Raw genomic sequence first — 13,602 nt, 5'->3', positions numbered from 1 at the left:
AGTTCATGTAATGGTCCTGCATGTTTATATGTAGCAAGTACCTACTTATAAACTATGATTATTATATATTTGAGTATAATTTTGTTATTTTATTAATTATTTATAACAGAGTGAATTTCAAGAAAAACGAGAAGACTTACGATGCGGAGAAGAGTGCTGTGTTCAAGGTGTTGCAAGAGGAAGAGAATGATCCTGAACCAGGTATACCAAACAGTCTGTTTCAAACTCTACGTATCTATGTTCCTTCTTTTAATTGTAATATGTCTGCACCTCGTGCACTATGTCCCAACAAATATAAATATATTTGTATCCGCCCCACGAAACCCTCATTAAGTGTTCATTATTATTGTACATAATTGGTGTTTACAAGGCGACCTGCTAAGACTTCCCTCGAATCCGCAACATGGTTCAGGGTCTACAAAAATGATGCCGTTTTATTTAAATTATTGTTTAATCTTTGGAACATGACCGATTGAGGTATTCTAAATTCAAAAAGTAATTACCTAAAAGTAAATTGGCATACCTATGTGTATAGTTGAGGAAAAGGGGACGACGACACCCGTTACCGGCCTGAGACACGTGTCCGCGCCCGTGACGCGCCCCGACGCGCCCATCAACAACACGGGCGGCCTGCCCCCCGGACAGAACATTTGCGAGGAGTGCGAACGACTCATTACGTAAGTCGGACGGATCGCGGGCCGACACGGTTGCAAACTTCTTTCCATTCGGTGCACTACACGCACGGACGGCACTTAGGGTGCTACGATCTCATTTTTCGTTTTCAGCACGAGACCTGACCGATCATAATCGTGTTCCTAATACCAACATCGTTGGCAGTAGTCAACGATGTCTGTGTGTTCACTGCGGTTTCTGTGTATCATTTTTTACCCTCCTCCTCGAATAGGTTCGACCATTGCAGTGTAGTCGACTTCGACCCCCACGTGATATAACAATACCCTGAAATGAGACTGTGAATAATCTGAAACAATAATTTTATAGTCAATAAATTACTTGGATATAGATTTTTTGTGCGATTGCCATTATTTATCTGTTAAGGTTTTTTGTAGTAGGTGCATCTCAACACTGTTCGAGCGCAACGAACATGTATTCTTCTTATATAAATAAACCGGGGTAGTTAAAGATGTAGAACCCAGTCGTTAGGAATATTTCGGAGACTCCCAAATGCCACGTCGGTAAGTAATGGAAAGTAACCGATATTGCGGGCCGGCAGAGCCGTCTCACTTTTATTCGCGCGCGAGCGTGGCGCGCGCCGGCACGCCGAGCAGCCTGCACCGCTCGCACCGCTCGCGCTCGCGCACGCCGCGCGTGGCCGCGCCGCCGCCGCGCGCCTCCGCCGGCACGCAGACGCCGGCGCCCGAGCCCGAGCAGCTGGCGCCCGCGCCGGCGCACCGGCCCAGCATCCCCGTGGGCTGCCACCGCGTGCTGCCCGACGGCCGCGTGGAGCTCGGCGCGCCCGCCCCGCCGCAGCCGCAGCCCGGCGACCTGCCGATCCTCAACGACACGCCCTTTTGCTCCGAGTGTAATCGCTACATCGTGTAAGCGACGCCCGCCCGAATGTATTGACGTGTTTGCGACCGTGTCGACCTGTGTACCTAGTTCTATTGGATGGTAGATTTGTGGTAGTTCTGCTCTATTCTATGTCTCGCATTGCGGCCTCCTCGTTGAGCTTTCGTATTAGTAATGTTTTAATCTCCGAGGACGCCGCAGCCCTGGCACGTTTATCGCGGTCGAGAGATTATGGCCGGGATAATTGTGTTAACTCACTCATCGTATTTCATAAATTAATGACTCCATCTTTTTTATAATATATACATATGAGTATACTGTACATATTTATCGTTAGTACGTAGTAATTTATCGAGAATGTATGTCGACGCAGATGTACTACCACCACCTCGCTCAGCATGACTTCACTTAGGCTACACGGTATATATGCGCACCTTTGTTATTTGCCTGACAGCATACTGAACGCAACGCACGAGAAAGTTGGTGAGCATGTTAGAATAGTGCTAGAAACTTAACAGAAACTTTTCGTCGTATTCCTCGTGGAAGATCAGTGTAAGCCTTATATATTTGCTTTCTTCTTGCTGTATTTATTTAACTATTTTCATTCCAATGACATTCCATGATTTCATCACTTTGTCGTATTGTATGCACGCCGTATCGGTCGGAGATTATAACAGATTTTATATTATAGTGGCGTGTTCGTGCGCATCAAGGACAAGAACTTGCACGTGGAGTGCTTCAAGTGTTCGACTTGCGGCAGCTCGCTGAAGAACCAGGGCTACTACAACCTGAACGGCAAGCTGTACTGCGACATCCACGCCAAGCTCGTGGCGCGCCAGAACCCGCCCGCGCCCAACCTCGAGCCCGTCACCGTGCCACCGTTAGTTATGCTTATTCAGTATTTGGATACTACTGTTCATATATCACTTTTTATTGTGGCGACTTTCCGCAACTCGTCAAGAGATGGCGCCACACGCATTTCTTTCTAAATTTTTCTAAACACCTTGCTTAAATATATGAAACTATTATAAGCCTTATCTTTATTAATCTGAATGAATATAATATAAATATCTTAGCTCCAAACTGTGGTTAATGCAGTCGCTCCCCAGAAATGATCACCTAGTCGGCATTAAATATCCTTTTTGGCTTCTTTAATAAAAAAAAATGTGTTTTTATTTAACGCAGAGGCGCACGCGTCCCAACGAACGCGTATTCAACTCCTTTGCCTCCGCTTGCTACCAACAACTACACCAACGGGTCTTCATCAATGTTTAGCGTAAGTTTTATTTCAACTATATAGTTTGAAATTAAATTAATTTATCATACCCTTCATTTCCATTACAAATTAAAAAAGTAACCTATTGTTCTTCATCTATTACAAAATAACTTAGGATTTTTTTTAACCAAATGGGTTCTGCATTTTTCAAAAAAAAAGCGAAACAAATTCTTTAACAAACAGTTTTTATGCTTTGGTAGTTTGAACAAAATTATAATGTGAGCATAAAAAACAGTTCAAATTTATTTATATGTATGTTAAAATCGCAACACGTAATAATTCATTGTATCAATTTATCAAACACATTAATCATGCATTAGATCTATTGCCTGTGTTAAATTTGGAACTACATCGTCACGTCACTTTAATTATATCAACTGGCACGGTGTCAATTTGTCACGCGTATCATCGAATCATCGAGTGCTTAATCATTCGTTAAACTGCAGCCGTCGAGCAACCTGTCCGGGCCGAAGCCGTTCGGCTCGTCGATCGGGTCCGCGTACTCGCCCGCGTCGCTGTCGCCGCGCTCGGCGCCACTGTCGCCCGCGCGGCCCGGCATGGCCCCGCCTGCCCCAGCCCCAGCTCCCGCGCCGGTCACTGCGCCCTTCGCTCCCAGTAAGAGAGTCACATTTGCTATGTAACATTACAACACAACAGTTCCTACACACTATAAGATGATCTATTAGTGTTTTTCAAACGCAACTACCTCGGGGGCACGACCTCAAAATCGAAAAAAAATCAATACAAATTTAAAACGATGTAAAGCAGATTTAATAAATACGTAAATATACAATTTTATACAGTTAGAAACAGTCCAAGAGTGCAAAAAAAAAAATCATACTAAAAAGGTCGTGATTTAAACGTTTGAAAACCACTGATCTGTCATATTGTATTCGGGTTGAAATATTTCGACCCGGTGACCAATGTCCGCGCATGTAATCATGCGAGTGGGGCGAAATATTATGATTCATTTTACCTAAACCATAAATGTTTGTATCGTTTTGCGTAACCGCGCTCATCATGTAACGCGAGCAATAAATGTATTTTACATTAATTCAAGTTATTTATAAAAAGAACATAATGTTATGTAACTTGTCTATATCTATTATGAATTAATTGCAAAACTTAAATATATGTACGTCGAAACAGAGAATATACAAAACATGTTGGCAAAGTACCAAAAGCCTAACACGACTTAAATATATTATGACCTATAATAATAGCGTAACAGTGATGACTTGTCCTGTTTATTATTGTGTAGTATTTCAAGTAAATAAATTCCGTATAGTTTAACAATTACGAGAATTGCGAACAAGTACTTCATCGTTTTTCGGTACTTAAATTGCAACGATAATCTATGGGTACTTTTTTGCATGTTTATTCCAACTTGCTAGTCATGAAAAATGTAATCATTTCTAAGGTACATGGTTCTATATAGTTGTAGTTATTGTAGTACATAAGATAAATACACGTATTTATACAAGCGCGATATTAACTTGTAGATTTTAAATATTTCAATATTTGTTATACTTACTGGTATTTTTAATCAAGAAGTTTCAGAACATTACTAACAGTTGAGTTGTAAGTAGCAACTATTGATTTTTTACACAAAAAACTATTAATAATATTATAGTACTTAGCTATAAGTTGATGATATAATATATACGTTTTGTTTAATCCAAAAATATATTGTAACCAAGAAATTTAAGTTATCAAATACGGTTATTATTCAAATTAATACTTATATGATATAAATTACATACACTTACCAAAGAATTGTAAAATTAAACTGTGAAAAATATAACATTACTCGTATTATAATAATATTCATATGTGACAATACGTAAGGTTACAATAACCTTTTACCCAAGGTGATAGGTGATTGACTATGAGTGAAATATTTGTGGTCAATTAAATGATTCCTTGACCTAATAGTTGTTATGATTGTTTTACAAAAAATAAGTAGCGAACAATGATAAAATAATAATACAATTATAAAGATGTTATTTGTTTTGACAGAGGCGCCAGTTTCCATTTTTAAAGGTAATTTATAAATAGTCGCAGCCCGGCTTTTAAATAGCTACTTATGACTATATGTAAATATCAAAGTAATGTGTATGCGCTATGTTGGCGGCCAATGTCAGATGCAGCATTAAAATAACTTCTTTTTTGGCACTCAACATCTCCGTCCAGTCATGCGTCCTTTACTACGTAATAATTTTACCATTCAAACAGATAACGCAACACGCTCGCTTTAAATTTTATTTTTGTTTCGTAAATAGCTTAATAATTACGCTCATCGTTTTTGAAGTTAACTAATTAAAACTTTCATTTATTTCTCCCCCCTCCATTACGTAACCCGTGCTCTTTATTACATACTAACAGCTAAAAACGTCAAAACCATTGTGTGGCCCCCACAGAATCCTCCTGAAGACGAACCTTTACAAGAAACTGTTCCAACACAGTCACAAAACCCCCCTAGCACAGAATCAGCCCTTATGTCTGCAGGAACATTAAGCATGAATAAAGAATCGACTACTCAAATTACTAATGATCGAGAAAAATCTGGGGGACAGATTGTTTCCACTTCACGACAAACTGCAGCAATGAGCTCTAACGTGTCATATTCTTCCACCATGACAACCGAAACAGCAACTGTTGCTGAAACGGGATCTATATTACAAAGCAACGAATCAGAATTTAAGCAAAAGTCCAGTTGTACTGTACAATCCACATCTGAAAAATCTACATCTGAAAGTAAGACATTTGCTGTTTCTCAATCACAATCAAATCACCCTGATGAACCAATTATGGACACTAAAATGAAAATGGAAAATATGTTACTAATGGAAAAAAGTTCAACGCAAAAAGTTGAAGAATCAGCTTCTGTAGTAAGTCACAAAACAATAAAGGCTTCACAAGAAGTAAAAAATACAAGTGAAGCAATTGAAGCAACTAAATCAGAAGTTACCAGTAGTCAAGAAAAGAAAGTTGCTTCTACGAGTGACAATATTTCACAAGATTTGAAAGTTAAAGATACTAAAGAGTCTTATTCGAATGTTGATACAGAATCTTCAAGGTCTATTGAAAGTTCAACAAATGCTAACAAACTTACTACAGAGCAAAATACAATGTCTCACGAAACCTCGAAATCTAATACGCCGATGCATAATCCAAAATCCAGTACTACCACTGAATCATTGGTGGATGCACTAACAGTCGCCCCAGATAGGCCATATTCTCCGTTGCCTCAACCTGCCCCTGGCATTATGTTATCGAGCCCCAACGAAGTGGACAAAAAATCAGTTGCTCCTGTTCCAGTACAAAGCACAAATACACAAAATATTGATACACCTGCGAAACCATCGCCAATATTTGGGCAACAACCAAAACGTGCAATCTCACCTATACCTCCTATTAAAACTTATAATCCTTCTGAAAAGAAAGCCGATCCTATACCTATGCCCCCCGAAACGACCCCATATATCCCACCTGATTTTAAAATTACAATCGAACCTAAAGTACCACGTGACAGCAATTCTCCATTCATAGAGGCTCTAACAACAGCACCTCAGAGACCTTTTACTCCCGTAAAAATGCCAACAATTGAACGTGGCTCCTTAAGAGAAGCTCTAACTATTGCTCCCGATCGACCCTACAGTCCATTAAATCCTTTTAATATACCAACTCCGCAAACACATTATACTTCAACTTCTACTAAGCAAGTTCAACCTACTTCTATGCAAATGCAACCTACTACATCAGATTTAATTCGTCCAGTTGCAACACAAACATCTAACAATAAAACGTTAAATCAATACGAAAAAGACTATTCTGAATTGTCCATGCAAAACACTTGCAAAATACAATCATCTTCGGAAACATCAGCGTTTAAACCAGTAGCTAAACAAGTATTTCCGCCACCGCTACCTGAAGAATTTTGTATGCTAGGTAATTTCCCTCCTATTAGTAATGATTTAAAGTCCAATTTCCAGCAATTTTCACGAGAAAAGTCTGAAATGATGGTAGCCGAATCCAAAGCGGCGTCTAGTAGTGTACACACTGCACGAGGATATTCGTCAGTGAAAACAGCTCAAAGTTATTTCGAACAGTTGGATAAGAAGGAAACTTTATCATCTACAGCCGTGCGATCCAAATCTGGCTTACATAAACCTGATAGTATTCCTACATATCAACAAAATTTTGAACAGTTACCGTCGCAAAGAGGTATATCCCCTGAACTATACCGCAATAGCCCAGCCATACCACAGAGACCTGTAACTCCAACAAGTAATCCTCCATCAAAATCGAAAGACAGATCTCAAGAACCAAAGCCAACCACTTTTGCACCTATATCAACATCTAAAATTCCACAATTAAAAACTCCTACCCCGCAAGTGCCCGTTCAATTCAAACACAATGATACTCCCATTTCTATGACTTTCCAACCGGTTCCTAGTGAACATAATCTAAGAGTGTCACCGGTTCGTAGCCGACCGTCAACTCCAAGTTTAATTAATAAACCTGCTCCCATAATACCACATTACCAATTGAATTTGGTAAATGTAGAGCATTTAGCACCCGAAGCTCAAATTTACGACCCGTCCAGCAGGGAAGCGAGCCGATCTCCCACACCTAGACGCAGGTCACGTTCTCCAGCCCCTGGCCCACCTGGTAATCCTTTAAAAGCACAAGCCCCTCGAATCAAAGAAAGCACGTATCACCCTGTAGCTGCGCAAACATCTGTTGCCTTACAATCGCCTTCCACTCTTAGACGGGAACATGAATTGGCACAAACTACTACAGAAGCTACAAATATTGGTCTTCCCCAAAGCCAAAACCAAGCTTTTGTAATGAAACAAGAAGGCTATTCAAACGTAGGATACAAAACGGACAGTTATCAAAAGGGTGATGTAAGATTTAAAGAAGACTCAATGATTAATCAGAACTACGGTCAGAGGCAAATGCAATCACAAAATGTATCAGAATTTGGTAACACAACGGTTCAGACAACAAAAAAAACATTTGAAGAGTTCGAAAGAACACAATCGGCTAAAGTTATAGAAATAAGGAAGGGTGGTTCAATGTCCGGCAGTTCACAGCAACAAATAGAATCTAATATACAGATACCTAACATTAATGCTAAGCAAGTCTTTCCACCGCCTGTCATGAGTTTACCGACGTCCCAACAGAAATTATCAGCTAATATTACTAATGAAAACATTTCCAACGCTAGTAGACAGACTCAAATGTATCAACCACATCCTTCGATTTCTGGTGCTAACCAAGATCCAGTGTGTGATCCTACCCCATCGACAGGTTCCGGTGTAGGAGGTGGCGCTCGTGGAAAAACGTTTGGTGTATCATCAGCCCCAAAGCGTGGAAGAGGAGTTTTGAACAAAGCTGTTCTTCCCGGGTCAAGAGTACCCCTTTGCGGTTCATGCAATGGGAACATTAGGTGATTCTATTATAAAAAGGAGTGTTGTTATTGTTGTTTTTGTAGCGTGTTTGCATGAATGTAGCAAAATAAAGTTGATTGATATTATTTGAGGAAATAAATTATTTGTACCACTGATATTTAACCTTTTTTAACTAATCAATTTAACGTTTTTTTTTTGGTTTGTTTGTTTACTTGAGTGTTTTGTTTTTCTAACAGCTAACGAAACGCAGACTATCAACAACTCACATAAAACTGAATTCAAGAGTCCTGCTGAAGAAAGACTTATAAGGAAGATGGCAAAAATGGCGCTCAATGGATACGAGATTGGTATTCAAAGAAAAATTAAGCCAGCAGATCATATTCAATCCATGGCAGATAAAATTCAAGATACAGTAGTTACAAAACATCCTCTCAATTCCGACAGTGCCCCTTCAGGCGAAAGTAGCCAAGAAAATACTTTAAAACGTCCGCTTAAAAAATCTTACGATAGATGCTTTAGGGCTACTGATTTTAATAATGCGTTCAGTCACAAGGAAATTAATCCAAGTATTTTTTTAGAAAATGACAATACAAGTAATGGACATGCACCTGTGCCTCCTCCAATTCCGACTACTCCTGTGCCTACATTTAATGCGCATAGTACGCCAATTCGGAACACATATAACTCTAGTAATAATGTAAAAAAAACTGAATCTGCTTTCAAAAACAACAGTAATTTGCACGATGAAGAGATTCATCACTCTAATTTCACTGAAAAAAATCGAAATGGCGACAGTCATAGCAGTGGTGAAATCTTAAACAAAACATTCAATAATTCTGACAATACATTAAGAAAAAAAGAGAATAATGTAAAATCTACTTTTATGATAGAAAACAACATTAATTTTCAAGATACTCAAAAACCTGAATCTAAATTTGAAAATAATTATTCCAATACCTTAAATAAACGAAAACTTTTTGAAAGAATGGACGCCATTAACGATTCAATCAGCTCACACAAATCTGAGAACGATGAAAGTTTTAAAAACGGTGACAGATGCAACACTTTCAACAAAAACAATAAATTTGAAAACCCTACAAATGTTGAAAACGGGAAAAGCCATATGAAATGCCAAGATGATGAGCAAAACAAGAAATTACCAAGTTGTTTATCTGATAACACTTTGTATTCATTTAAATTATTGCAAGAGAATTGTCATGCTGCCAATGATGCCAATGGTTCAAATCATAATACCACAGAAAACAAACAGGAAAGAGAGGAAGATAACATCAATAATGGAGTTGATAAAAAGGACAATGTAGAGTCAGAAATAGTAGTTAAAAGGAGAGAGAAAAAAAATATCAGAAACGATGATGGTAGAAGAGATTCTCACATCATAGCACGTCCATTGAGCACCATGACATCTGTAGATGTAGCGGATGGTCAATATATATGCCACAAGTGTGACAAACTTATAACCAGGTAACCAACAATGTAATATTATTACATACACACAATACTAGATTCCTCTATCCAAACAGCATGATATATAGATAAATAAAGCATGAGTTTTGACTTATATTAATACATTAACTTTTACTGATGATTTTGTTTGACAATGACGATTATTTTATTTCTTGTCTACTAAATGTGACAATCGATTAAATGTGCTTCTTCTGTGTTAGTTTCTTCACCGTAACAGGGAGAAGCCTAAATCGGATTAGTGTCGTTATGGGTTAGTGGCCAACTTCACTGTTGGTATAAAAATACTCGAGGACCTCCTAGACGGTATAGTATAATTGAATAACTAGAACCTTGCCGCCTAGGAGCTCGAAACTTTAATGCAATACGCTTCAAGCGTCGTACAAGTTGCAAGGCCATCTTAAAAAAAAGACTACGCTCTTCGAAACTAAGAACGATATAGCATTTTCAATATGCCAGTGCTAACTACAATGCTTAGATAATGTTATTTTTACTTACCAAATGTCTTATTATCAGGGGCCCATTCATAACAGCATTGGGCCGTATATGGTGCCCGGAACATTTCATCTGCGTGAATGCCACTTGTCGGCGTCAACTGCAAGATATTGGGTTCGTCGAGGAAAATGGTCAACTATATTGCGAGTTTTGCTTCGAGCAATATATTGCTCCTGCTTGTGACAAATGTCATGCGAAAATCAAGGGAGTAAGTATTTCACAGTGTTGAAAATTACATATTAATTTGGCGCAATGGATTACAATTAGTTTACTCGCGGTACTCATAAAGTAGTTAAATGTATCTCTCTTCAAACTGTTTAAACGATATTTTAGAGCTTAGAAAATTACAGTGATTTAGAAGTTACAGACTACTAATCTATGTTACAGCCAGACAGAATTGATATAAACAGGAATTCAATTATATTTATTAAACTAACACAATTGTTCCGCAGGATTGCTTAAATGCCATCGGAAAGCACTTCCATCCAGAATGCTTTAGTTGCGTCTACTGTGGCAAACTATTCGGTAACAATCCGTTCTTCTTAGAAGATGGTTTGCCATACTGTGAAGCAGGTTAGTATTAAATATTATTTTACAAAATAAATACTTGTTGTCAATTTTAATACGCTCATATCGCGTACGTATTTGAGAGTAGTTTTAGTAATCAACTGTTTCCGGTACTATTACCACTATTGACGACTTTCAGACTGGAACGAGTTATTTACAACGAAATGTTTCGCCTGTGGGTTCCCCGTGGAGGCGGGCGACAGGTGGGTCGAGGCGCTCAACAATAACTACCACAGTCAGTGCTTCAACTGCACGGTGCGTATGATGCGAGCCTACCTACAAACAAACACATATCAATATACACTTTCTTTAATGAGACAAAAAATATTTGGAACATGTCTATACAAACATATTCAAAATGTAATGAAATTTAATCCTTTCTTTATACTTTTGATTTTATAAAATACGAGGACATAAAATAGTCAAAATGCATAGCCGATGTACATATTGATCCATCTAATGACCTCATAAACTCCCCAAACATGTAAGTTCAATTGTATATGTTTACATCAATTGCTAAAACATTATACATTTTTTGTTAAAAACACACATACATAATTCAACCTTTAATTTTATATTTGTGTCATTAATTCGACAGAACACAATTAAATAATGAAGAGAGTAGGACCATTTAAATGTCATAGAAAGCTCGTCATACGCTGCCAATCTGTGTTATTTTTCCCAATAATTAACAACTCGTGTGTGCTCTCAGAAGTGTGACCAATTGTAGAACTCATATTAACTTTTATACTGTAGTTCCATCCCTCCAACCTTCCCGAACTTCAAGAAGGTTATATATTTTATGTAGATCAGCTTTTATATATAATATAGTATAAATATAATTATATACTATCCACAAAAATGTTTGCTTGTAAAAATGCTTACTTTATCATAAAGTTGTGAGTTATATTGTAGATGTTTTGGCTATTTTATGTTCTAGTATATATTTACTACTCTTTTACTGTAATATAAATTGTTTTGCTAAAAGCCATTAGTAAATGGTCAATGGATATGTTGAAAACAGGCTACAGTCAGACATTCAAAATTATGCACAGAGAGAAATATCCTTAAAATTAATTTACATTATTGTAGATTAAAAAGTATAGTATTTTTTTGCATACATTTCTTATGGCTTTTCAATTATAAAGGAACTTAAAAGTGTATCAACAAAAGATAAACCTAATTTACAAGACAATGGCCCTACATATTTAACATATTCTGCTCCACTACAGGTCTGCAAGAAGAATCTCGAGGGACAGAGTTTCTTCGCCAGGGGCGGCCGACCCTTCTGTAAGATACACGCCCGCTAGGAGTCCAATAACGATTATATACAACACCGACACTGTTTATTCGACTACCACGTTTCGTCCCGTCTCTCCCTCGCCAATCCCACTTGAAAGCCTTACGCCTTCACCACAGAGAACAAGAAAGTTGGAAACGCCTCTCCATTTTGATGGAGAGTTGTTTTCCGACATAAGAAGTGCGGACGGCAAATTATTGAGTAAAGTAACTGTTGATCGAGTACACAGTTCTACACGCCACGATGTCACAGAATCTCCAAATGTTTTTGAGGCAACTGGACCGTGTGGAACAAGAGATTACGTTGATGACGTATTGAAAACTGAAACGATCACAAATGAAGATGTTATAAAAGTAAAATTTACACCCATTCCGCCAGAAATTGACCCTTTTCCTCAATTCTCTTCCCTACAAACGAGTCGAGTAATCACCCCAGTTAAATATATTAAAGACGATTTTGAAGATTTACAAAGCTATAAAATCGTGAATTCCATATTTAAAGGAACGCATTACGAAACAGATACTGGGGTTAAAGTAAAAAGGACAGAACGTTTAGATGTGGTAGGAACTCCCAAAAGAGGCCCCAGCCCACTTGCAAATTTACTTGTGTCTGAGCAATTGACTAAGATTGATAATTATTTGCAAGAAAGTCTCAATCAAGTCTCAAGTGGTGAGCAAAATCAAGCTAAAGTATCTTACACTCCAGTAGACATTAAAATAGAAGAGGAAACGAAAATAACAACTGGAGGGACTCCAGTATCCTTCCAAGAGATTAGAGAGACAAGGAAAGCAGAGGAATTAAAATCAGTTAAGGAAATTTATATTAATGAAACAACAACATCTGAATTTACATCTACTTTTAAAAGCCCAGTTCATCATGAAAGGGAAGTTCAAGAGATGGAAACGGTAGCCATTAAAAAAACGGTTGATAAAAATGCTGAAAACTTGAGGGGTAAAATAAACAGTGTCGATAAAAAACAAGTGGGGGTTTTAAATGCTATTTACAATATGCCAATGCACTATCATGCTGCAATCCTGTGTTTCTTTTTAATTGTATATAACCTCATTTATCAGTATATTAAGCAAAATTGTAACAAAAAATGAATCCTTATTTAAGTACTTAGAATATTTTAAGTATAAAAACTGTATGAAGAAACCTAGTCATCAAATAGTTGTCACTTACGAAAATTTCAAACGATTTTTGGTGCCTTTTATACTATGACATGTACTGTGTTAGCAGACATTGAAAGAAGATGTAAATAATTCAGGTAACAAATGTTCAATTGTTTGTGTATCTGTATTTTTTAATATTAACAAATTGGTGCTTCTTACTACTATGAATTGCGCGCAATATTGTGATACTTTACTTTTTTCTAATTTAAATTTAAGGCTTTGTATACAGCTTCCGGAATGTTTCAATAAACTATCACTAACATTAACAGTAGACTTTAATAAATGATTTTAAAAAAGGAAACCGGACAGAAATATTATTGGTGCACCAAATAAAATAGCAAAAGTATGAAAATGAAATGATAT

At 37.6% G+C, this 13,602-nt stretch overlaps 1 protein-coding gene across 5 annotated transcripts in view; it reads left to right on the top strand.

Moving 5' to 3' along the window:
• Window positions 1–12,219, top strand: part of Zasp52 (Z band alternatively spliced PDZ-motif protein 52) — a 36,788-nt gene extending 24,569 nt beyond the window's left edge. Inside the window, exons 6-16 of one of the 5 annotated variants that reach the window (XM_073084175.1) lie at window positions 110–201; window positions 536–677; window positions 2,219–2,407; window positions 2,713–2,803; window positions 3,250–3,418; window positions 5,189–8,261; window positions 8,419–9,705; window positions 10,222–10,408; window positions 10,653–10,773; window positions 10,907–11,022; window positions 12,000–12,219. In XM_073084175.1, coding sequence (XP_072940276.1) covers window positions 110–201; window positions 536–677; window positions 2,219–2,407; window positions 2,713–2,803; window positions 3,250–3,418; window positions 5,189–8,261; window positions 8,419–9,705; window positions 10,222–10,408; window positions 10,653–10,773; window positions 10,907–11,022; window positions 12,000–12,077 — 5,545 coding nt within the window. In that variant the 3' untranslated portion in view covers window positions 12,078–12,219. Of the gene's footprint in view, window positions 1–109; window positions 202–535; window positions 678–2,218; window positions 2,408–2,712; window positions 2,804–3,249; window positions 3,419–4,822; window positions 4,847–5,188; window positions 8,262–8,418; window positions 9,706–10,221; window positions 10,409–10,652; window positions 10,774–10,906; window positions 11,023–11,999 lie in introns of all 5 variants that reach the window. The other 4 variants (XM_073084173.1, XM_073084171.1, XM_073084172.1 and 1 more) reach the window with 4 other exon arrangements.
• The last annotated feature ends 1,383 nt before the right edge of the window (window positions 12,220–13,602 follow it).

This window comes from Epargyreus clarus, unplaced genomic scaffold (assembly GCF_041222505.1).
Source record: "Epargyreus clarus isolate Ecla_fem2 unplaced genomic scaffold, WU_Ecla_fem_2.2 ptg000021l, whole genome shotgun sequence".
NCBI lineage: Eukaryota > Metazoa > Arthropoda > Insecta > Lepidoptera > Hesperiidae > Epargyreus > Epargyreus clarus.
This window is presented reverse-complemented; position numbering and strand designations above follow the sequence as displayed.